Below are 22,567 nucleotides of genomic sequence, written 5' to 3'. Positions count from 1 at the left end.
AAGCACAATTAAGACAAATGTGGATGTTTCTGCTGGGATTTGTTGCTATGAGAAATTTAGAAGACAAATGGTCTGATGAGGTTTTAGGAAGGGCCAGATAGCTTGATGTGCCTTTTACCTGCTAATAGCATTTGCAGCCATAGCAACTAAAAGATAATGATATCCTGTAAAACCAAACATTATATATAATCTAGGAGAGATTCTTCTTCCTTCATTATGAAGCCAAACAGTTGCCTGTCTTCCTCCCGCACCCTCACCACCGCTTCATTGCTGTTTCACTTGGGCACTTCCCGTGTTGCTCTTGGTAAAGAGAAAACAAGAGGTCATTTGGTTGGCAATGGTGTAGCCATCCTGTTATTTTTAACTGAGTTCTTGAAGGTTTTCTCTAACATGGCTGTTTTGAAAGCCATCTGGGACTGTACTACCCACCACTTAGACAGCATAGCAACAGACTTCATGTTATCCCCACATGTAAGTGTGCCCAGATCTGTTAGCAAACCACTGTTTCAGTCCCCTCACATTCATATGGTTTATAGATAGCTTTTTGGAATATTTCACTGAAAGAGGCGTATTCATAATGTCACTGTCAAATTTGTATGATAAGCAGGATTAACCCAGCCATGGAATCTATTGGAATGTATTTTATGAGCCATTCAGGCTTAGAGAAGTGGGCTTTGATGATAGTTGAAAGCAGCTTTCACATGGAAACAGTTTTGCTTATTTCACTTGTCTGAAATCAGAGTTTATATTACTAAGAGTTATCCTGGCTCTTCTTTTTTGACAATAGATCCATAGGTTCATTATATATATTACCATATATACATATATTGCTATTCACACATACATATATATATATATATCACTATTTTTCGAGACTGGGAAATATTAAACAATTATGCACTGTACACTGGATAAAAGTGCTGGCTGAATTAAGGAAAATTAAGTTATAAACTTAATAAAATAATTTTTCTTTAAAGATAATGAAGTACATAAATTAAGTCAAAGGAGGCCAAGTATATTAGTAGAGCCTGGGAATTATGCAGGAAGAAGAATTAGCTACGATTAACACACCAGTTGATTTTAAAACATGTGTATAAACTATTACATTTAATCATCTTCCCAGAGACTCTCTGAGGAAATTTTGTTTATGGATGGTTTGGAGGCCACTTCCAGCTTAGTTCCTTTTTGGATGTACAGAGTCAAGCCTAAATTGATGAAGTTTTCCTCTGTATCCATGTCAGTGAAGATGTTTACATTTCCCTAGAAAGTATCTCCTAGTTAAAGTAGAGACCAGCCACCAATGAACAGACAGGTTACATCTGCCCGTCTCATGCTGTCAGGCAGGAATACTGCTTATCAGCTTAATAAGAAAATGTATGGCCAGTCTTGTACAGAAATAGCCTAAATCTTGAATTACCAGACTTTATGTTACAAGGATGATTGTTGAGATCGTTGAGAGGAAAGCTACATTTCATTATTAGTTTATCCACTATGGGCTAGTCTTTCCAAATATATTGGGTTCACCAAAAAGTTCCTTCGAATTTTTCCATAACATCTTACAGAAAAAATCCAAAGGAACTTTTTGGCCCATCTAATAGCATACTGGTGACTTAGTAGAAAACAAAAAGGAAAGAAAAGATGAATAGAAGAATGAGTATGACAAAAACCAAACCAGATTTTTAACTGGTCATATTAAATATTGATTGGACATGTGTTGTACATTGTATTACAAGTATAAATGTTGTCCATGTGGATAAGCCCATGACTTCTGTCACTGAGAGAGGCAAGTTGGCAAGGGAGAAGTCACCAAGCTGGAGGGATGCCAAGGAGATGACTGACTCTGTGCACCTGCGTCCAGCAGGTCAATATGGGACTAGTCCAGGCGTGTGGTTCTTGGTCCAAACAGAGGTGATATCATCAGATGGCGATGTCTCAATTTCCTTTGGTGTTCTTTCCATCTGTTTACTCTTTCTTGCTCTCCAGCAGTTCTTCCATCAATGCTGTAAAACACATTCTACTTGGAGAGGTTTATTTGTTCAGATTGAGTTATGAGATGGGATGACTTCCAATTTTTTTTTAAGCAATGCCTAGATTTTCATAGCACATTCAGGTAGACTTATTCTGATGTCCTTTAGCTGCAGTTTAAAGACCTCCTATTTTGAAATTCCTTTGTCGTTATATCCAAGATCCAGAATAAACCTTAGAGCTCATTTGTTTCCTCCTATGTCGATTATGAAAACTCTTCTGGTATATGAGTTTATAGAACAGGCAAATGAAGTTTGAAGTACAAACTAAGGCTAGTATTTTCTAGAACCAGAAAAATGACTGATTTCTATCTCATTCAAATAAGATCACACATGCACATATATACCCTGTTAGTTACTACAGAGTTTCCAACCTCAATGTTATTGATTGGCCCCTGGGCGGCAACATCACTCCTGGTTGAGAACCACTGGTACTCTAAACAGAAGTAGCAGCATAGGTGAATTCAGAAACAAACACCTATGGTACTAATAACAATAAATTGACTCTTTAAATTAATTAATTAATTTCAATTAGAGGATAATTGCAATATGATGCAGAGGTATACATGTGTCCCTTAAATCAGTGATGAGATGGAGTAGGAGCATAAAGTGAAGCTGACATTTGCTGATGCAAAAAATGACATTGCAGAAGCCTTTGGATTTAATTGAATGTGTTTCAGTATTTTCACTGCCTAGCTCTAGAAAAAAATTATAAAGGTATCATTATGTCTCAATTGATTCAAGTCACCATCTTTGTTTTAGTTGCTAGGAAGCTAGAAATAAATTTGTATCTCATCTCCAATAGCATTTGGCTTTTGAGTAATACACTTTCTCCTGACTTCATCTTATATGTCTTTCACCTTTGGATGTTTTGGATTATTTAGTATGGATGCATGTAAGCTATTTCCAATCCTCTTTTGGAAGGAGGCAAGATAAATATAAGTGTTAGTCACTTGAGTCGTGTCTGACTCTGTGACCCCATGGACCGTAGCCCACCAGTCTCCTCTGTCCATGGAATTCTCCAGGCAAGAATACTGGAGTTAACCATTCCCTTCTCCAGAGGATCTTCCCAATCTAAGGACTGAACCTGGGTCTCCATCATTGCAGGCAGATTCTTTACCATCTGAGTCACCGGGGAAGCCCATATATCTATGTAGAATGGCAATCCACTCCAGTATTCTTGCCTGGAGAATCCCATGGGTGGAGGAACCTGGTGGCTGCAGTCCATGGGGTCACAAGGAGTCAGACACGACTAAGTGACTCACACACACACACACACACACACACACACACACATACATATATACACACACATGCACACATGCATAAATAAAATGGACTGATTACATAGCATCCAATCTAAAAAGTACTTAGGTTATCTGCAGTAGTTAAATGAGTATTGCATTATTTCCGCCAGTGACATTGTATCATCTGTTTCTAAAATGCTACAGAATTCCTGCCTTATTGACTGGCTTAATCTGCCTTGGTAGTGTTTGAGGCTCTCTCAGACCTCTGAAAGGAACAGTGAAGAGAAAACTCAAACATGTAGAACATTTTTATAGGCTTCTCCTTCAAGTCAATGCTAACAGTAATTTATAGTTACCCAGGTACAATGATTGAGGTACAAAATTGTTATACTCCTTATAGTATAGTAGTCTTCAAAGTCTGAAAGACCAATGATGATTCTATAAAAAGACAGTCTCCTTAAAATCAGACCTGAAGAAAGTGTGAAAAAGATTACTGTCTTTTAATAACATGGGACATTCTCTTTTTCCCACTGAAAAGAATTAAACTTGGTTTGGAGGATTTATTTAAAATAAAATATTTGAAATGAGCTAAACAAACCTTGTAAAGCTTTGGTGCAAATGCTGTTTCTTGCCAAAGTATGAGCTATAGCTTAAAGCAAGTCCTGCTTTCTCTGAGTTGAGTGTCATAGGACCATGAATTGGGTGCCAAGAAGGCCACTGTCTGTTGTGTGTGTAGCACTTGAGTTTGTGTAAAATGTTTTCTTACTGTGTGTTGTCAAACCGTAGGCAGAATCTTGACCTAGCCACCCAACAGAGACCTGAATCAGATAAATTCTTTGCTGGCAGAATGTCTGTTTTCATACATGGAAATAGTACTCAGTGGCAAAATTTTCACTGATAAGAGATGGAGGGTTGTGTGTATGTGTGTGTGTGTGTAGAGAGAGAGAGAAGGAGAAAGAGAGAGAGAGACTGACTTTGAGAAAAAATTTAATCTCCTAACCATTTGTTAGATCGGAGGCAACCAAAGGTAATCCAGACATAGATGCCCAGTCTCTGACTATCTCAGATTCATTAAGCTGTGCCTGTAGCTACATCAATCTTAACGATCAGAATCCCAACCCCAAAGGAAAGTTCACGATTACATAACACAGAGGAGGGTAGGGTATACTGAGCACAGATGTGCATTTAATTGAAATAACCTCAACTACATGTCCCACAAGTAATAGGAAATATTAGGTTTCAGCAACTTAGGGTGCGAGGAGGCTCACAGTTGCCAGGTGACATTTTAAAACCCCCAAGAGTTAGGTTTCCAGCTGTGTGCAGCACTGGGGTGTCTGCTGTCCAAGAAGGCCCCTGTATGCTGCTTGTACCCACCACGGACATAGTGGAATTGCCCTGGCTGGTCTTGGCACATCTTTCTTAAGTTCTCGAGCATGGCTACAGCAGTCTCCAATTAAAGAGTAGTTGTAGAAGGCGGGACTGCAACAACTTAATGAAATAGTGACCTTGGGGTCCATTTTATGAGAAGTCTCCACTGACAGAGGTTCTGCAAATTAGTAATGCTGAGTTTGAGCAAGGTTTCTGGCCTCCAAGACTGTAAGCAACTCCAGGTCCCTGGACACCAAGAGTCTGTCCTTAAGTCAGGAAAGCAAGGAAATTTGAAACCAGAGCTCAAGATGCTTGTAGAATAAGAATTTGTGGTGTTGACTTTAGCCCTGCCGAGGAGGTGTTAAGCTAAGTAGCCACTGAAGTTTCTGCTCCAGCATCTGGAGGTGGGTTTGTCATTGCTCCTGAGGCTCAACCAGCAGACAGGGTGACAAATAAAACCCAACTGTACCACAAGTGGTGGCTGGGAAACCCCACACAGGCAGGAGCGGCATTAGAAGGGAGTGAGGGAATCAGTTTATGTTCTGTTTTATATACTGCTCTAAGGAATATTGTTTCTTTAAATGTTCTGGCTGTAGATTGATGTAAAGTTGGAGGGCCCTGAGGTTATTAGGCGTCCTCTTTTATCCACGACCTATTGTCAATTTCAACAGGGTGTTAGTACTTCTTAAGTTGTGACTGATTACAATCATCACCTCCACCATCATTGTCTAACAATAATGGCAGTAACTGTAATAGCAACAGCAGCCAATATTTATTTATCATCTGCTATGTATTGAAACAGGTCCTAGGCTGTCTTTTTTTATCTTATTTGATCCTCACAGTCATTTTGACCATTTTATGGCCAAGTAAATGTCATTAGCTCCATTTAACAACCGAGGAAACTGAGGCTTTGAGGTTAAGAATGATGCCCAACATAGGTCGTGGAGCCCAAATCAAGAAGTCTGGCCCCAGGGCTTGGACTGGAAATTCTGTCTTTGACTTCTCAGTCATTTTGTTTGATTTAGTAACCAGTTGTGGTTAGAAAGAAAAGAGAAGGTCTGGAGGGCTTTTTGACTGGTGGGGATTAGAGATTGTAGAAGGATTTTAGAAAGAGTTTCTAATTAGATAGCGTTTCCCTCTACACCACCCAGGAAGAAATGTAGACTCAGATGCCCATGCTTTCATCTACATGGCGATACCATCACCTTTCTGCTCAGGTGCAGAGCAGTTGGTGTGCTCTGTGCTCAATGAAAAATCAAACTGACATGGTTTTCCATGTTATTCATTTTTCCAGGTTTTTTTTTTTTCCTCCTGGAAATTCAAGGTTGAGATGTTTCCAGCAGTAAGTGAAAATCTCCCAAATCTTCTTTCTTACAATAATAAAAGACATGTAATTTGAAATTTAGAATAACTGTGTATAAATTCCATCAGGAGTAAGAAAGAACAAAATCTCTCTGCCAGTCAAGCTCATCACCATTTAAGCACCATGGAATTGTATAAATGAATGGACCTTAATGTAAGGTCAACCTTCCCGCTTGTTAGGTAAGGAAGTTGAAGCTAATGGTAGTATTAACTGGAAGAATGAGGATGAAAACCTGAACAATTTTTATTCCCTACTCCAATATCCATTCTATAATATTGTATGGCCTCCCCAGAATTTTGCTTGGGAAAATATTTTTAATATAGATGTACCATTATCAAATCATTAATTAAAAGTGACTTTCTTGCCTAATTTTGGAAGAGTATATTTTATACATGAAGATATGTATAAATTCATTGCTAGATGTATGGTACATTTCACTAAGGCTGCTGTCTTGCATCTCAAGAAAGACACAAATACCAATTTCTAAAGAAACTTATGAACAAGTGGCACACCTAAAATACAGCTAAGTGACAAACCAATACAAATCCCAAATTCTGAAAAATGTGCTTTGTGGAAAAAACTGTATGGTAAATTACACATTACTGTATGCAAACCTGAGGCAGACTTATACCTCTCCGGAGGTCACATTTCCTCTGAGTAAAATAAGAACAACACAAAATCGCTACTCTGCTGCCACTACAATTACTCCTATTACCAGCAGCAATTTATTGAATGTAAATCTGTGTCAAGTATTGTGATAAATGCTCTCCATGCATTCTGTTATTTAATCCTCACAACAATCCATGCAGTGAAAACTACTGTTATTCTCATTTTACAAATGAGATCTGAGGGTCTGAGAAATTACTAATAAATAAGGTGCATGCATACTTCAATCATGTCCAACTCTTTGCCACCATGTGGACTTTAGCTTGCCAGGCTCCCCTGTCCATGGGATTCTCCAGGCAAGAATACTGGAGTGGGTTGCCATGCTCTCTTCCAAGGTGAGGTTAGTCAAGAGCCTGGTCCGTGAGATGCCAATAGCCTGGTCCATGAGACTCCAGAGCCCAAACTTTTAAGCACTATTGTATATTCTTTGTTGACTACATTTTGGAGGTTTACTGCCAAATATATATGAAGTTTGCCAATTTCTTTCCTCTGTACATGATTAGGGGCTTCTATTTGAAAACATTTGTATCTATTCACCTTTTAAAACCTTATCTGTGTCTTTGAGATCACTGAATCTCTTCAGTTTCTTGGGTTACAATACTTGAATTCTAACCTTCCCTGGCAGTTGGGAGATATGATTTATTAACTACACTCTGTGGTTCCCTTTGATGTGAAGTTTATGTTTATGAATAGTATCATCTTTTTCCTTATCCATGTCCCCTTCTTGGTTAATGTACTCTTCCCCCAACCACTGCTCCTCTCCTCTGCTCTGCCCTTTGGTATTTCTCCTTAGTACACATGTCTGTTCTGCTTTTACTTTGTACCTTCTCACCTTGTGAGCTCACAGCCCTGCCTGCACAGTACCCCTTCTGTAGTTACTCTCTCAGTCTGGTTTCACATTTGTCTAGATTTCCAGGTCCTTAACACAGGACTTCTTGGCAAAATACGAATATGGCAGATCTCAGTTTTTCACTTTTTTGGAGGCTACATTCTTCTTTCACAAAGGACTGTGTTTGAATTTGATTAACAGTTGCTACCTTTGATTCTCTAAATTATCCGGGTTGGGAGTTGGATGGAGAGATGGATGGCTATTTCCAACTCCTATCTGTTGACTGAATTCTGGCACCCCTTTATCCCAGCTGCACAGGTTTTGAGTCTTAATGTTATTTCTCATACTTTTGGCATTTTTCTCCCATGTTGATCATCAGTCATCAGGTCTGTTTGATTGTCTCTTTGCATTGCTTTGCTAATAAATAATTTCCTTCCCATTCCCATGGCACCCAGACCCTCATCCTATTCCCTGTGGTTAACCTCTGCCTTTTCTTCTTCAGCCCTTTCTGCAAACCACTGTCAGAACCCAAACTTGGCTTTCATGAAACCTACACCAGCTTCCTTCACTGGTCTCTCACAGAATTTCTCAAAGTTTGTTTTATAAAATGCTAGGGCTGAGGGATCCTCATGAGTAATATTTTCAAAACAAGTTTCTATGATTAAATACATTAGGGAAATGCTGGGTCAAGTAAACTTAAATGTGTTTCCTCGCTGCAGAATTCTCAGAGCCCTTTATATGCCAGTGTGCAGGGTAAACTTTCAGGAGGATGATGGAGTATAGAGTCCCTCCCGAACTAATTTGGGCTGCAGAGGGTTTTTTTTCTTTTTTAATTTCTACTTATTTTGGCAGAGTAACAGGCAGGATTGATGTTTCATAGGAAACATGTTAAGAAATGCTGGTTCTTTGGAATAAATTTAAACTTCTCAGGCTGACAATAAATCTCAGGCCAGTTTATTTAGACGGCTGGGGTGTTTTACATCTCCTGAAGCAACTACCCACTCTGGGCAGATCGGTCTCCTGTTCTTGTGCAAACTGCCTTCTTTCCCATGTCTAAGACTATCATGGTAACAATCTTCTTTTGGTCTAGAGGCTTACTCCATTCAAGCTCTAAATCTACATTTTGTTTGTCTTTTATAGATGAAGTCAACATTGTCTTTTCAACACATTTACCTTTTATAAATACGTTACAATCTTATCCAGTTCTATTTCTGCCAGCAGCGATTTGCAAGGTTTGCATAGCATTTATAATGATACAACTAGTAATGACTACTCTGTAAGCATCTGTTATGTTCTCAGCATTTTCACAATGCTGTCTTTATAACCACCGTGCAAAGTAGCTGTTCTTCGACCCTGATGAACAGATGAACAGCTTACAGATGAACAGACTGAGGTTATGTAGGTAGTATGCACATGATTTTGTAGTCAGTGGGTGGCAAGACTGGGATTCAAACCCAGGACTCTATTCTAAGCAACTTAATGTTCACAAAGCTCTAAAGTGGTTTCAAAGCTGGGAGATAGGTTAATTTAGAGTTGAGAAACCCATCTCTCAGGTAAAAAGTTCTCTTTACTGATAAACAGCAATTTCTAGCTTTAAGAGAGCAGACATTTTTAGGTCAGGGCTTGGATTAGAGAGCGTCAAAAATACATCTTCTATAACAAGTTTGTATTAGTAAATTTCCAGCACTCTGGAAGGTGTCATGGAGGACATGGATAAAAGGTTGATACAGACCTTGAGTTGAGGAACTTGCAATGTGGTTGGAGAGACGAAATGTAAACACGTTAAATGACAGAACCATATAATATAGCTTATAATTAGCTACTAGATAGGCATTGTTAAACTGAGGTTCATGAACTCCTAGGAGGTCATTGGTTAGTCTTGGAACAAGGTGTCTATGAATCTCTATGTTTGAATGGATACACTCATTTTCACTTGGAAGGAAGTGTGGCTATACCCATCTTCACATTTCCCAAAAGTTCTGTAGTCCCAATTTGTTAACAACAGTGACTGCATGGGATTCTGTGGTATAGGGTATAAATGGAAATATTGAGTCATGGTTGGGGAAGCACTGGCTTCAAAGCCACAGAGATTGGGCTGGACTCTTTCTTTGCTACTACTGGCTTAGAGACCATGGGGAACATGGCAATTTCTTCAGATTCACTGCTATGAAATTAAGGTAATAATATACCATGTGTAGACAAGTAGTGAGGATTAAAGGAGATAGTGCAACTATGGAAAGCATCTGGCTGGTGTGTTGCCTAGCATTAGCTAGTCACTCCAGACTAGTTACCTTGATTTTTGCTAAATTCATTTTTTTGCTCTTGCCTTTGTAAACAAACTGAGTGTTTTAAAAACAGTACACATTTATTATCTTAGCAAGTCCTGGAGGTCAGAAGTCTGAAATGGATCTGAGTAGGTCCAAATCAAGGTGTTGGCAGGGCTGCATTCCTTCTCAAGGCTCAAGAGGATCTGTTTTCATGCTAGTCTAGATTCTAGAGGTTGCCCATTTTCCTTGATTCGAAGCCTCCTTTCATCTTCAAAGCCAGCAGTGGTGAGCTGATTTTTTCTCATGCCATATCACCATGTGACACTTCTCTGCCTTTTTCCTTCACTTACAAGGACACTTGTGATAGCATCTGTCCTTCCTGGATTACCCAGGATAATTTGTTCATAATTCAACTAATTAGTTGATTAAGCAAAATTCTATTGAATTATTTGCTGTACACCATTTATCAGACTTAACTATTTTTGTGAGTTCAGTGGGGGCAGTATATTTTTCCTACTGAAATATCATCTTTAATTAATTAACTCTTTCATTTAGAAAATATTTGATATCTAATATGGATTATACCAGTCATTGCAGTTGGTAATGCATAGATAAATCTGTTTATCCAACATTAAGGTATATTCTCCACTATACAAATCAGTGTGTCAGGCACTGAGAAGTATACACAGAATTTATGTATAAGGAGTTTAAGGCCTGGTTTAGGCATTAAGAATACATTATAACTAAAAGCTGGGGTTAAGAGGAACTGTAGTTAACAATAGGGTCATCACAAGAAAAAAATTTTTTTAACTATGTAAGATGAATGATGTTAACTAGACTTGTGGTTATAATTTCAAACTGTATACAAACAGAGAATTATTACATTGTACACACAAAACTAATATGAAATTATAGGTCAATTTTACCTAAATTTTAAAAATTAAAAAAATTGAAGTAAAAAAGCTAGGGTAGAAAGTGCTTCCTCATAAGCATACTGTGGGTTTGGTGACCATATTTTTAACCCTCAAACTGAAAAACATAATGTGACTATAGGATAGAGTATTTGACGTTGACCATCTCAGAAAATCTGAGCCCTGTGGTCAGTTTTGCTTTGGGGACTTAGAAGAAAGAGAATTGACTTTGGCTGAGGCATGGGGAGTTGGTACATGAGCTAGAAACTGAAGAATTCCAGTGCTGTGAACTGTGAGGTGTGGGCAAGCATGGCCAGTTCACAGCCAAGGTAAGAGGTGGGGTAACCCTGGGCTCAGGTGGGGAGGCTGCACATAAGATGTCAACCAGGGCTTTAGGAGTAAATTTAGTTTTTATTAGGTCTCAAAGGTGGAGGGGATGTGTCTTTTGCTCTTCTGCTTGAGATTGGTAAGGATTTGAGGTTATGGAAGTTATGTGAAAAGAAATTTACATTCTTAGCACTCTCCCTATCAAATCTTTTTTTGTTTTTTCTAAATTAGTTTTAGGTGCCTATTCAACTTTTTAAAAAAATCAGCTTTTTATTTGTAGATTTGTAAGTCTGTCTGGTGGATTAGGGATGAGTGGAAAGAGACTCACTATGCCCTTTCCCCACATTCACACAGTAAAGTCAGATTAAGTTTTGATTTAAAAAGCCGAGAGTGTAAAATCTGAAAGGAATCCAGGTGCCCCTTGGTGGAGCTTCTGTTGGCTTTGCAGGCCCCCTCGGGGAAGCAGCTGTCAGGGACACCTCTGAGCGAGACCAGAGCCTCCTGCATGGGGAAGTTCAGTTCCTGCTGGGTCTGTTTATATTGGAGGCTTACATCATGTCAAGAGGAGCCTAGACAAACAGAATAAGGGCTTGTGTTCAGGGCAGTGTTTCTAATCCCAGCCTTTCCTGGTTCTTGACCCAAACTTGGCATCAGCACAGCTCTTACCCACCTGGGGTTCCCAGGGGGACCTGCATGACCCAGTGGCCCTGGAATTCCACAGGGCCCATTTCGCTGCAGTTGATGGGGAGGAAAGTTGAAAGCCATGTTTTTATTTGATAGACTTCCTCGTGGTTAGAACACTACTCTGGAAATGTACCGATCTGCGTGGTGGTGTGGTGCAAGGAGTTGGAGAGATGATTCTGTTCACAGAGATTCTAATGGACTGAGAATGAAAGTCACCTTCTGTGTTTTCAAAGTGACTTTAGTGACTGGGGAAATCTTATGTTAAGTGAAGAGGAAATAAAATTTCATGTACAGGATAATCTTAACTTTGTTAAAAATATACACAAACATACACCCCCCGACGCACACACCCCAAAATAGTAAACAGGGATTATTTCTTGGTGGTGGAACCATAAATGATACTTTGTTACTCTTATGCTTTTCTGGTTTTGTTTTATTGTATTCTGGGGGAAGCAGGTTAGAATCTTCTCAATTTCTCTTCTTTTTTTATGACATGAAGTTGTATGCATACATGCGTGCTAAGTCACTTCAGTCACGTCCAACTCTGCGACACCGTGGACTGTGGCCCATCAGGTTCCTCTGTCTATGGGCTTCTCCAGCCACAAATACTGGAGTGGGTTGCCATGCCCACCTCCAATGAAGTTGTACAATTTCCCCTTAATTTTCATTGACGGATGTTTTAAGAATAATCACTGCTCTCAGAAGGAAGGCATCTTATTAGAATAAATATTCTCATGGAAGAAATAAATGTACCTGATGAGGATAAAAGCAAACCATTGAAGTTTTATTTCTAGAAGCAGCTTGACTCTCTTAATTCTCCTAGCTTGCTTATTAAAGTATGCAACATCAAAGAGATACGTTTTAATTCAGTACTTTTAATTTTTTAAAACAAATGTCCTTATTCCAAGAGTATACATAGTGATTGTAAATAATAAAATGTAAATAATAATGTATATACACATAAACAAGAAAGAGGAAAATAAATATCACACATAATTTCATTACCTAAGGGAAAAAAACATTCTTAGTATTTGGGTTTATGCACTTCTGATCTTTTTTTCCAGTGCCTAGACACTGTACACATATTACTGGAAACAAACCAAAACAAAAATGACATCTGATGATTTGACTTAAAGGACTATGAAAACACATACTGCTGCTTGTAAACTGACATTTTTCCATCCTCTGACTTAAATATATTCAAGCGAGGATAGCTATGGAAGGGTCTGTTTGTTTAGCTCTATCACTCCAGGCTTCCCAGAAGAATGTGACTGGACATCAGGATGTCTTGGACTGTGGCTCATTTTGCTGGGTCTGCTGAACAAAAATTATATGTGGATACAGTGTTCATTTTTGCCTCCTAAGTATTTCTCTAGTTTTCTTTTTTCCTTTTCAGAGAGGCAGATTTGGTAACCCTCAGATTCTCACTTTCAGTTATTCTCCAGTGCATGTGTTTGCTGCTTTTGCGGGATCTGGCATAGGGCCCTTGAGGAGACAGAAAAAAGGGCCAAGGTTTCAAAATTATTTTAGTTCAGGATACAAATGCCCCCAAATGCAACACATACTTCTCAGGCATCTTCTTCCTCATGAATTTTTGTTGGCTTCTTCTGTTTTGCCGTTACAAAGAAAATCATCCTGTTCTCCAAACCCTTCTCTTCCACAAGTTAGGGCCTCTTGAAAAATATCTTTCCTGATAGCCCTGCTCAGACATAATTTCCCTTGCCTGGTATCCCTGGATGTCCTTCACTGCTTCCTGCCCAGCTACAATTCAGTTCAGCTTTTCCCAGGACTCCTGGGCCATGCTGCAGGCAGTATATTTTCTGTTGCTTCTTTGAGGATTTAATTTGTCATGTAATTGACCTTATTAACATATACCCACACTTGGACTCTTAAAAAAAAAGGACAACAAAAATGAAAACAGAAAAGCGTAAAGCAGAAAAAAAAAATACCACTCATAGTTCTACCGTTAAGAAACAACCTCAGTTTATAATTTTAGGGTTTGTAGGTATTTGGATATTTATTTTAACACGGTCAAGATTTGTTGTATAGATAGAATTTGGTTTCCTATTTTTCATTTAACATGGCATAAGTATTTCTTCAATCATGAACATTATTTACAAACTTTTTCAATGACTAGATAATAGTTTATTTTATGGATTTACTGCCAAAGGCTTAGCTCTTTGTTTAATGTTAGGAGAAAATCTAAATATCCATTTTCTTACAATGTGTCCATGATCGGTAGGCATGGAGAACAGTGCTAAGGTGTGTAGTGAATTCTTGGTAAACGTTAGCTATTACTGTGTTTGTTAGTGCTAATTTTGATGCAGCTGGAGTCAGAACACCTGGAGAAGCCATACAATGTCCCCTGCAGACTCCAGGCAGAAAGTGTATAGGGATTCTCTGTGCCTACTCAACAGCAGAGAGAGGATTTCTCAGGAGTATAATTTCAGCTCCTTCATTTATGTTTTGGCCGTTGCAAGCTGAAATCCATCTGTTATGAGCTCAAGAGCTCAAAAACCTTGATTGGTTCTGAGTTTTCTTGTTGAGCATGTGGCATTAAAAACTCTGAAAAAGCCCTTTGCTTGAATTTGGTGCATCTGGTGGTCAGGTTAACATTTAGTTCTTTTGTGGCATGTGGTAGTATTAACTTTGAACTATACTTCTCCTGATGCCACTTGGGGTGTCCCAAAGAACTTCCTTGCTTCCTATCAACCAGAAAGCACCATTCTCATACCAGAGGGGGATTCATCAAAATGTGAGAGAAATGTGTGATAGGACAATTTTGAAAGTAATAACATGGAGAAGGGGACTGGAAAATGCAGTATGGAGTGGTTAGATAGGTGGAAAACTAGCTGGAGGTGGGTATAGGATTTGGAAAGTGGGGACTGGGTGCTATGTGATGCAACAAACTGAATAAAATTGGAGTCATACTGAAAGAGCAACCATAAAAAAGGATAAGAAAGAAATTGAAATGGAGGGTGAATTAAAATGTTGCAGCTAAGCTTTCAAGCTTTCTCTCCCACCTTCTTCCCCCCAAGTAATGCCTTTTCTATATTCTTTCAAGTATTCATTGAAACCTACATATCAGAAATGATCAGTTCTATGAGTCTTTATTAAATGTTGACAAGAAAGGCTAACTTAGACAAGTAATTAATTTATAAAATTCCCAATACATCTGATTTATGTGGAGTCACATGAAATTGACATATGAAATGACATAATGTATCATAAAACAACATTAATTGCCAAACACTTTAGAAATTAAAAGCAAATGTTTGCTTTGGATCAGTTGGTCCTACCAGATCTGTTGGCACATCCTTCCTCCCGATGGATGCTTCATTTTTCCCTTACATCTTCAGAATTATTATTTATATGAGATAGTGTCATGTTCTTGACCTGTTCTAGAAACTGATCTTTTTATTTTAGTTTGGACTAATTTCTCTGAATTTCTCATTTCCTAGTTTGTGTATGCCCTCTTTAAAACAGATAAAATATATTTATATGGGAAACAAATCAATGTCAAATTCTGTTTAAAAAAAGAAATGATATTTAATTTAATATATAAACCTTTGGAATGCCCTAAAGTGTAAAACTTTACTTGTGTGTCGTAAGTATTTGTATTACTGGTATTTTGAAGTGATGAATTCATTGAAATTTCTTAAACTTACTAAACAATGGGTTTTACGATTTATTTTTTATCCAACTTTTGATTTTGAATACAAAGATCAAAATATAGGAGGCCTGTATTTCTAGAAACTACACAGAGACAGTTTCATCAGTGTTTTGTTTCTTAACAACATTAAACATGTATCTGTTTGGCAAGTCTGTTTATCTGTCCTTAGAAATATATGAGTGTTGAATATAATACTTTTTTAAGACCATGAATAACATTTAGAATACCATGTTCCCTGATTTTTTGAATCAGTTAAAAGGAAACAATATTGTTGCTTTGATGAATTGTCATATGTGCTGCTGCCTTTTATTTATATTTTTGTTCTCGGTTATATGGATTATGAAATTTGGCCAGTTCTGTTTACAAAATCATTCTAGTTTCATTTCTCTAACCTTGACATTAAGACCATAGAAGCATATCAAGGCTCTAAAATAGAGATGCTTTAAAAATTCAGAAGCGTTATAAGTAACTTTTAAGTATAATAGCATCAGAAGTACTTCATGTCCTATGAGATTTGGTACAAACTTTTGGAACAACCGAACTTTTTTTTTTTAAGTTGATTTTCCTTAGTGCATCTCTGCTCAGGCCCTCCCTTTACCTGGCAGGTGCCCCTATCAGGTTTATTGCAGAGACTCCTGTTTTCTCTTTGAATCCTGTGCTCGGTTTATGACCTGCTTTTGTCTCTCACTCATCCGCAGAGCCCGGCGTCTGCACAGTGTTCGGAGACCCCCACTACAACACTTTTGACGGACGGACATTTAACTTTCAGGGGACATGTCAGTACGTGTTGACAAAAGACTGCTCCTCCCCTGCCTCGCCCTTTCAGGTGCTGGTGAAGAACGACGCGCGCAGGACCCGCTCCTTCTCCTGGACCAAGTCGGTGGACCTGGTGCTGGGCGCCGGCACCGTCAGCCTCCAGCAGCACCTGACGGTGCGCTGGAACGGCTCGCGCATCGCGCTGCCCTGCCACGCGCCGCAGTTCCACATCGACCTGGACGGCTACCTCTTGAAAGTGACAACCAAAGCAGGTGGGCTTCCAGAAGCACGGGCGTTCTGTGTACCTCTGGCGCTTCCCTCTGTCTCACCAACTGGTGCCCAGGAGCTGCAGCTGCTCCCCTCCTCCTCCGTGGAGGAAAACCAGAGGCAGAGAAGTCCACCGACTGCAGGGGTTGCCTCATTCTCCAGATGCCACAAAATAGCTGGAGAAAATTGGCACACCGAGGAGCCTTGCAATCTGACGCGTCATCTGCAACTTGCGATTTGTCCACATTCAGTGTCTTTTCATCCTCATTCCGAAAATAGCAGTTGTTCTCCCCGGATAACCACTGTCTCATGTTGTGTTGCTATTTTAGGTCATTGATGTCCAGCTTGGAATTGTCAGTGTCTTTCCCAGCTCAGCTAGTCATGTGCAATTTCACATCTGTGAGAAAGAGTGTTTCCTTGTTAACATCTGTCCAAGAAGGAGGGAATCCTCAAAAGCAAACTGCAAATGTGTGGGTGTGCATATGGGAGTGGGGATGATGGGCTGTGTGACCAGCAGTCTTGTCCATTCTGGACCCGGGGAAGGCTGCTTATTGAGTTGATGGGTACAACTGTCAGCTCCTGCTGGAAGACACTTAGGATGCTTGCTCTGAAAGCACTTTCTCCAGCCATGGGCTCATGGAGCTGGCCACTGATGCTGAGACCTTTTCTCAGCATCACATATTGCCTGAGACTTGCTGGACTCTGTTGCCACTCCACTGGCAGATAGATTCCCCCTAAGCCAAACTGTTCATAGTTGCTAATAGGTGACTCCTAGCAGTTCACAGAGGCCCACATTCTTGTCTGTGAGATGTTGCCTAAGAGAGACATCTTAGAAGCAGAACTCAACTCTTCATTATCAGCCCCAAAGAATGAATTCAGTTTGTTCACACATTTTATATGATATCATGAATGGTTCCTTCCATGCTGCCTTTGGTTAGTGCATATTGTTTGTCAGTTGGATATTGAATTGCATGTCCTCTTAGCATGCTATTTCTTTAAGGACATTTGAGGAAGTCAGCATATATATATATATATTTTTTTTAACTTTTTGCATTGATGAGAATTTAACAATGTAAAAGCATCACTTGGGTTCCAGTTTCTTTAGCTAATATGGATCAGAAAGGGAAACATTTGATAGAGCAGGCACTATTGAGGGACTGCAGAGACTGTTCTCCATGGTACCTTCAGAACCCTGTTGTTTTCTGTTCAAGTCAAAATATATTCGGTAAATTGATTTGAGCTGATGAAATGCCAGCTTAGCTAAACAAAGGCAGGAAACCAAAGAGAAACCCACAGAGATTTTTATTTAGAGAGTATGACATGGTTTCAGTGAGAAATGTTAAATATTAATGTATTTGAACATTCTATAGAGAATGTTCACTTTGAAAGTGGTAGATGTGAAGAGTTCTGTTCTTTCAACTTCAGAGGGATTAATCCACCCCAGATTAATCCACCCCAGAAAATTCAGACACCAGTTGTTAACATTCAAATGACATGTCACTCTGCACACGTAGGCCTCAGCTCATCTCTTTTAAGGAGGCAACAATTTGTGGTTGCATGTAAAATGGACACAAAATGACCTATTATTACACAGTAGTAATTAGAAGTACCTTGTTTATCTTTGTGCATGCCAGCTGAACATAATGGATTCTACTGATATGGAAATTATTAGTCAGCCACTACCCAATTCTCAAAGGAATTCTGCATAGTCAAAATTACTAACAGTCGAGGACGTTCAGTACTGTTCCTCTCACAGCTGGCAATACCTTATGGAATAAGTGTACTCTTTGTAAGGACTTCACATGGTAAAAATGAGCAAAAGGATGAGGCTGCTAAGAAAATAATAATAGATCATAAATGCCATAATTGGATTAGTGAATTTAACTCTTCTAGGCCTTGAATTCAGTTTTACATTTTGTCTTCTTTTTTCCATCTCTCTTGCCATGATGCAGCTAATTTATGTGGTACCTTTAATACCTAGCTGAACAACTTCCTATAGCACATGGAGGGCACAAACTTTCTGCTTCCTAGGGAAGAACTATTTATCTCTGGGTGCTAAAATTACTTTGAGATTATCTTTTGAATGGAACAATTCCATTTCCAGACAATAGTCCTTTCTACTCTGGTCCCCAAATCTCAGTTTGTACTACCCCTTAGGGATGTTTTCATTTTTATTACCTATTGATTGTCTATCTAAAATATCACAGTATATCCTTTGAATGTTTGTTCTTCCTCCATAATTTTTTTTTCATAAGCTCAAGTGATCAAAGGATATTTCTTTGAAATAGCTATTTAAGTCAAGACTGCAGGTGTAAGATGGGAGATGGAGAGAAATGCCTCTTTGCCCCTGTGTTTATAGACTCAGCACTTCATGATGGAATCTTTCGGCAGAAGAGCACAGGTGGCCATGTAGCTTGGGTGGAATTAAGCTGTAGTTACATAGCTAATAACAATTGGGGTAGTACAGAAGGCAAAGCAAGTTTTGGTAGCTTGAGAAAGCTCTGCTCTTTCCTGCCGTAACTCCCCTTTCTCCCCCACCCAACTCTCTGCACTTAGCGAATCATTTAAAATATTTCCTTTCTTCCATCTGTTCACTTCATCAACTCCACCTGAAAGAGTTACGTCAGATCCACCTGAAAGTGTTAACATGTGGAAGTCTGGCTTTGTATTTTACTTTTGGTAGAACTCTACGTCTGAGGAACCTGGAGTGTATATATGTTGTTGTTCAGTCGCTAAGTTGTGTCCAACTCATTGCAACCCTATGAACAGCAGCATGCGAGGCTTCCCTACACATGCGCGCGTGCACACACACACACACATGTTCCTTTGGTATAAACCCTAAACAGAAAAAATTCTCCATTTTTAAGCATCACTATGTTATGTCTACAGATTTTGCACCTCCTCTCTCTCTTAAAAGTGGACTGCAGCAAAAGCAACAATAACAACCAAAAAGAAACAAACAAAAGCAACCACAAAATAAAAGACTGACAACTTTCCCACCAAAAAAAAAAAAAATTAATAATCTGGAGCCAGGTCACACACTTGAAGGGTGAAAAACAGGTTGGTAAAACACTCACTGGTGAAAAGGAAAATTGGAAGACTCTTCATCCAGTGGAAGGAATGCAGCTGCTGCTCACATCCCAGATGAGACATGTGCTTCAGCTTTGGCCTTCTGACTGCCAGTTGCTTCTACCATTTCCCATGCAGAGAATTGGGAAACTCATCCCAGCTGCAGAAAAGACTAACCCCCAAACCTCAAACACTTCCATGGCATTTTCATTTCGTAAGATGCCTATTTAAAATCTCTTTTGGAAAAGCAATGTGTTTTTCAATTACAACTTATTCATTTTTTTGGCTGTCACTACTGTAATTTACTTTGCATAGATTTTACTCATGTAGAGAGTAGAAATAACCATGCAAATACATGTGTATATGATACAAGAATAGACAAAGTCATCTGTAGTCCAGTAAGTCATCCCTGCACGATAGGAAGCCTAACATTGTTCTATGAATAGCCTCTTAACATAATGACAAAAAGAGGAGGAAAAGAGTGAATTACAAATTATTCTCTTACTTTGAGGATTGTGTTTCATGAAAGAGATGTCAAGAATCTTGAGAAAAAAAGCAAAAGTGTTAGTCACTCAGTCGTGTCTGACTCTTTACGACCCCATGGACTGTATGTAGCTTGCCAGGCTCTTCTGTCCTTGGAATTCACCAGGCAAGAATATTGGAGTGGATGGGGAATATTACTGATGCAGCGATCAAACCCAAGCCTCCTGCCTTGCAGGCAGAATCTTTGCCATCTGAGTCACCAGGGAAACCCCAAGAATACTGGAGTGGGTAGCCATTCCCTCTTCCAGGGAATCTTCCTGACCCAGGGATTGAAATTGAGCCTCCTGCATTGCAGATTCTTTATCATCTGAGCAACCAGAGAAGCCGAGTCTTGAGAAGAGTATATTTAAAACACAGTGGGCCTGTATCTTCTTAAGCATGCAGGAACCACCAGTCCATTGCAAAGAAAAAATGACTGACTTGTTCCCTGTGAGTTGAATTCCCATGAACTCAGTTGCCCCAAATCTCAAATTTATTGTATCACTGCTAGTAATTTTGCTGGAGCTCCTTTGGATATAAATTCTCGATCAATGTGGCACTTGGAAGAGCAGCGTTTGCCTGCTGTTTAGAAAAGAGATTTGTAGTTTGGAAAATTTTGCAAGGCGGAAAATCTTTGGAATTATGCTGTAAAAGTTAGGGCGTTGTATGGAATTGATTTTCTCCCTTTGTTTCTCTGGCTGGGCAGCTGCCTAGTTACAGGAGTATGAGGTCAAGTTTCTTCTATACCTTAGAGAGTATATTACAAATCAAATTATAGTTTGCTTGTCTTTTTTCAAAATGTTATTTTAGTGTCTTAACTGGCATGAAATTCACAAATTTCTTTGGCTTTGCTGATTCATTGTATCAATTTACAGGGTAATTCATTCATTTAGTGAGAATATACTATGTGCCAGATAATGTGTTCGATGATGGGGCATGAAGAAATAGAAATTGTTTTATACAATAGTTGTGATTGTCAGAATTGACCCAATGTTTGAGATCCTCACAGGAGATCAGTCCAGCGTGTGGATAGACTAGCAGCATGTCCTTGCTTTGATCACCTTGTCCCAACATTGTCTTCTCTTCACTCAGTTACTCCCAAAGCCCAAAAGAGACTTTCTTATGACCTTCTTTCCTTCTTTTTACCGAATTCTATTCAATTGCTTTCGGACACTGAGCTGCTCCTCCTGACCAAGAAACCTTCTCTACAGTTTGCCTTGGGCTGAGAATGCTTCCATTCTTTTCATGTACCTTACATGATTTCCATGTGAGTCTTTTGGTTTATTTCTTGAGAAATCCAGTTTTAGACCACTGGTTTATTCTACCAATAATTTCCCCTAAAGCAGATCTGTAACTCTTTCTTATGTCAGTTGTGTGGCCTGCTCACAGAATGCTATTTGGCCAGGCTTCTCTCCTCTAGGACCATGACCAAAGGAATATTGGCTTTAGAATATTGGCTTAGGGAATATTATCTGCAGCATCTTACTTCTGGGTGTTTCCTGCTGATCTTACATCACTCTAATGTTGCCTTATGCCAATTTTATATTCAGACGAGATCCATTCCATCCCTCCCCACCCCTTTCTTCTTTCTTATCACCACCTTATCTCCCAACTTTTGAACATCTTCTGAGCATTTACTCATCAGGCTAATATTGATCCTTCAGGAACAAAGATAAAGTCTTCTTAAAAGAAAAAAAAAAAGAAGAAGAAGCTCTCTCTAGATACTCAGAAAGGACTAAATCAAAGACTAGGTTTTGTCAGAAATCCAAGTGGGTAAGATTGAAAACACACAGCTGGGGATGGTTTCTATTTTTCTGTTAAAACAGAGCTTTCTTTGTGGGCTGTCACTTTTAGGAGACAGTGACAGTGAGTAAGGAGGAGTCCCAGGGCAGAAATGCACTGCGACCTGTTGTAGATGTGCCCTTGGTGCTCATCTAAAGCATTGGTACCTAGTTCACCCATTCACTGGGCGGCTCAGGCACTGCCAAGATATTACCAACAGTAAGAAGAGCTTCTACCACACGCTTGAGACATAAAGAAAATGTTAATACCAGAATCATCATTTGCTCTTGACTGATCCTCGAAAGACTCTTCATGAAACCCTCTCCTTTGTCTTATGGGTAGTGTGTTCACATACTGCATCATTTCTTCCTGACATCCTGATCAAACTGATCTGTGCTGTGTGACAGCAGAAACTGGCTGTCCGACCCATGACAGAAATTCCACTATTCAGTGGGATCATTTGTTACAGTAAATCCTAGACACTCAGGGCTAGCAGGTCTGGAGAAAATGAATGTTCTCAGACAAATTCTCCAACTGTTTAGATGGTCAGTTCAGCAAACCAAGACGGGATTATGTTCTCAACCTTGTGGAGTGAAGATCATTTCCTCAGTGAACAGTGCTGTCCAGGTGATTCTGTCCAGCCCATGAGGAATTTTGACCTGTGGCCTGGTAGCCTCCATGCTTGCTCAAATGTTGAAGCTTATGATCAGCCCAGGTATGCATGGAGGCCCCGACCTAGGTCTCATGACATCTCAACCATGGAAGCATGGATTAAACAGCTGTGTGTATCTCATGGATGACTGTAAAATAAT

The 22,567-nt window shown here is 39.3% G+C and overlaps 1 protein-coding gene across 2 annotated transcripts in view; it reads left to right on the top strand.

The window, feature by feature from the left end:
* The window catches only part of BMPER (BMP binding endothelial regulator), a 247,111-nt gene that overhangs the window by 157,223 nt on the left and 67,321 nt on the right, over window positions 1–22,567 (top strand). Inside the window, exon 12 of one of the 2 annotated variants that reach the window (XM_081533565.1) lies at window positions 16,058–16,387. The exons of the other annotated variant lie outside the window; for it this stretch is intronic. Within the exon in view, the coding sequence (XP_081389691.1) occupies window positions 16,058–16,387 (330 nt within the window). The remainder of the gene's footprint in view (window positions 1–16,057; window positions 16,388–22,567) is intronic. 2 annotated transcript variants of the gene reach the window in all.

This window comes from Giraffa tippelskirchi, chromosome 10 (assembly GCF_054371585.1).
Source record: "Giraffa tippelskirchi isolate mGirTip1 chromosome 10, T2T-mGirTip1v1.2.pri, whole genome shotgun sequence".
Taxonomy (NCBI): domain Eukaryota; kingdom Metazoa; phylum Chordata; class Mammalia; order Artiodactyla; family Giraffidae; genus Giraffa; species Giraffa tippelskirchi.
This window is presented reverse-complemented; position numbering and strand designations above follow the sequence as displayed.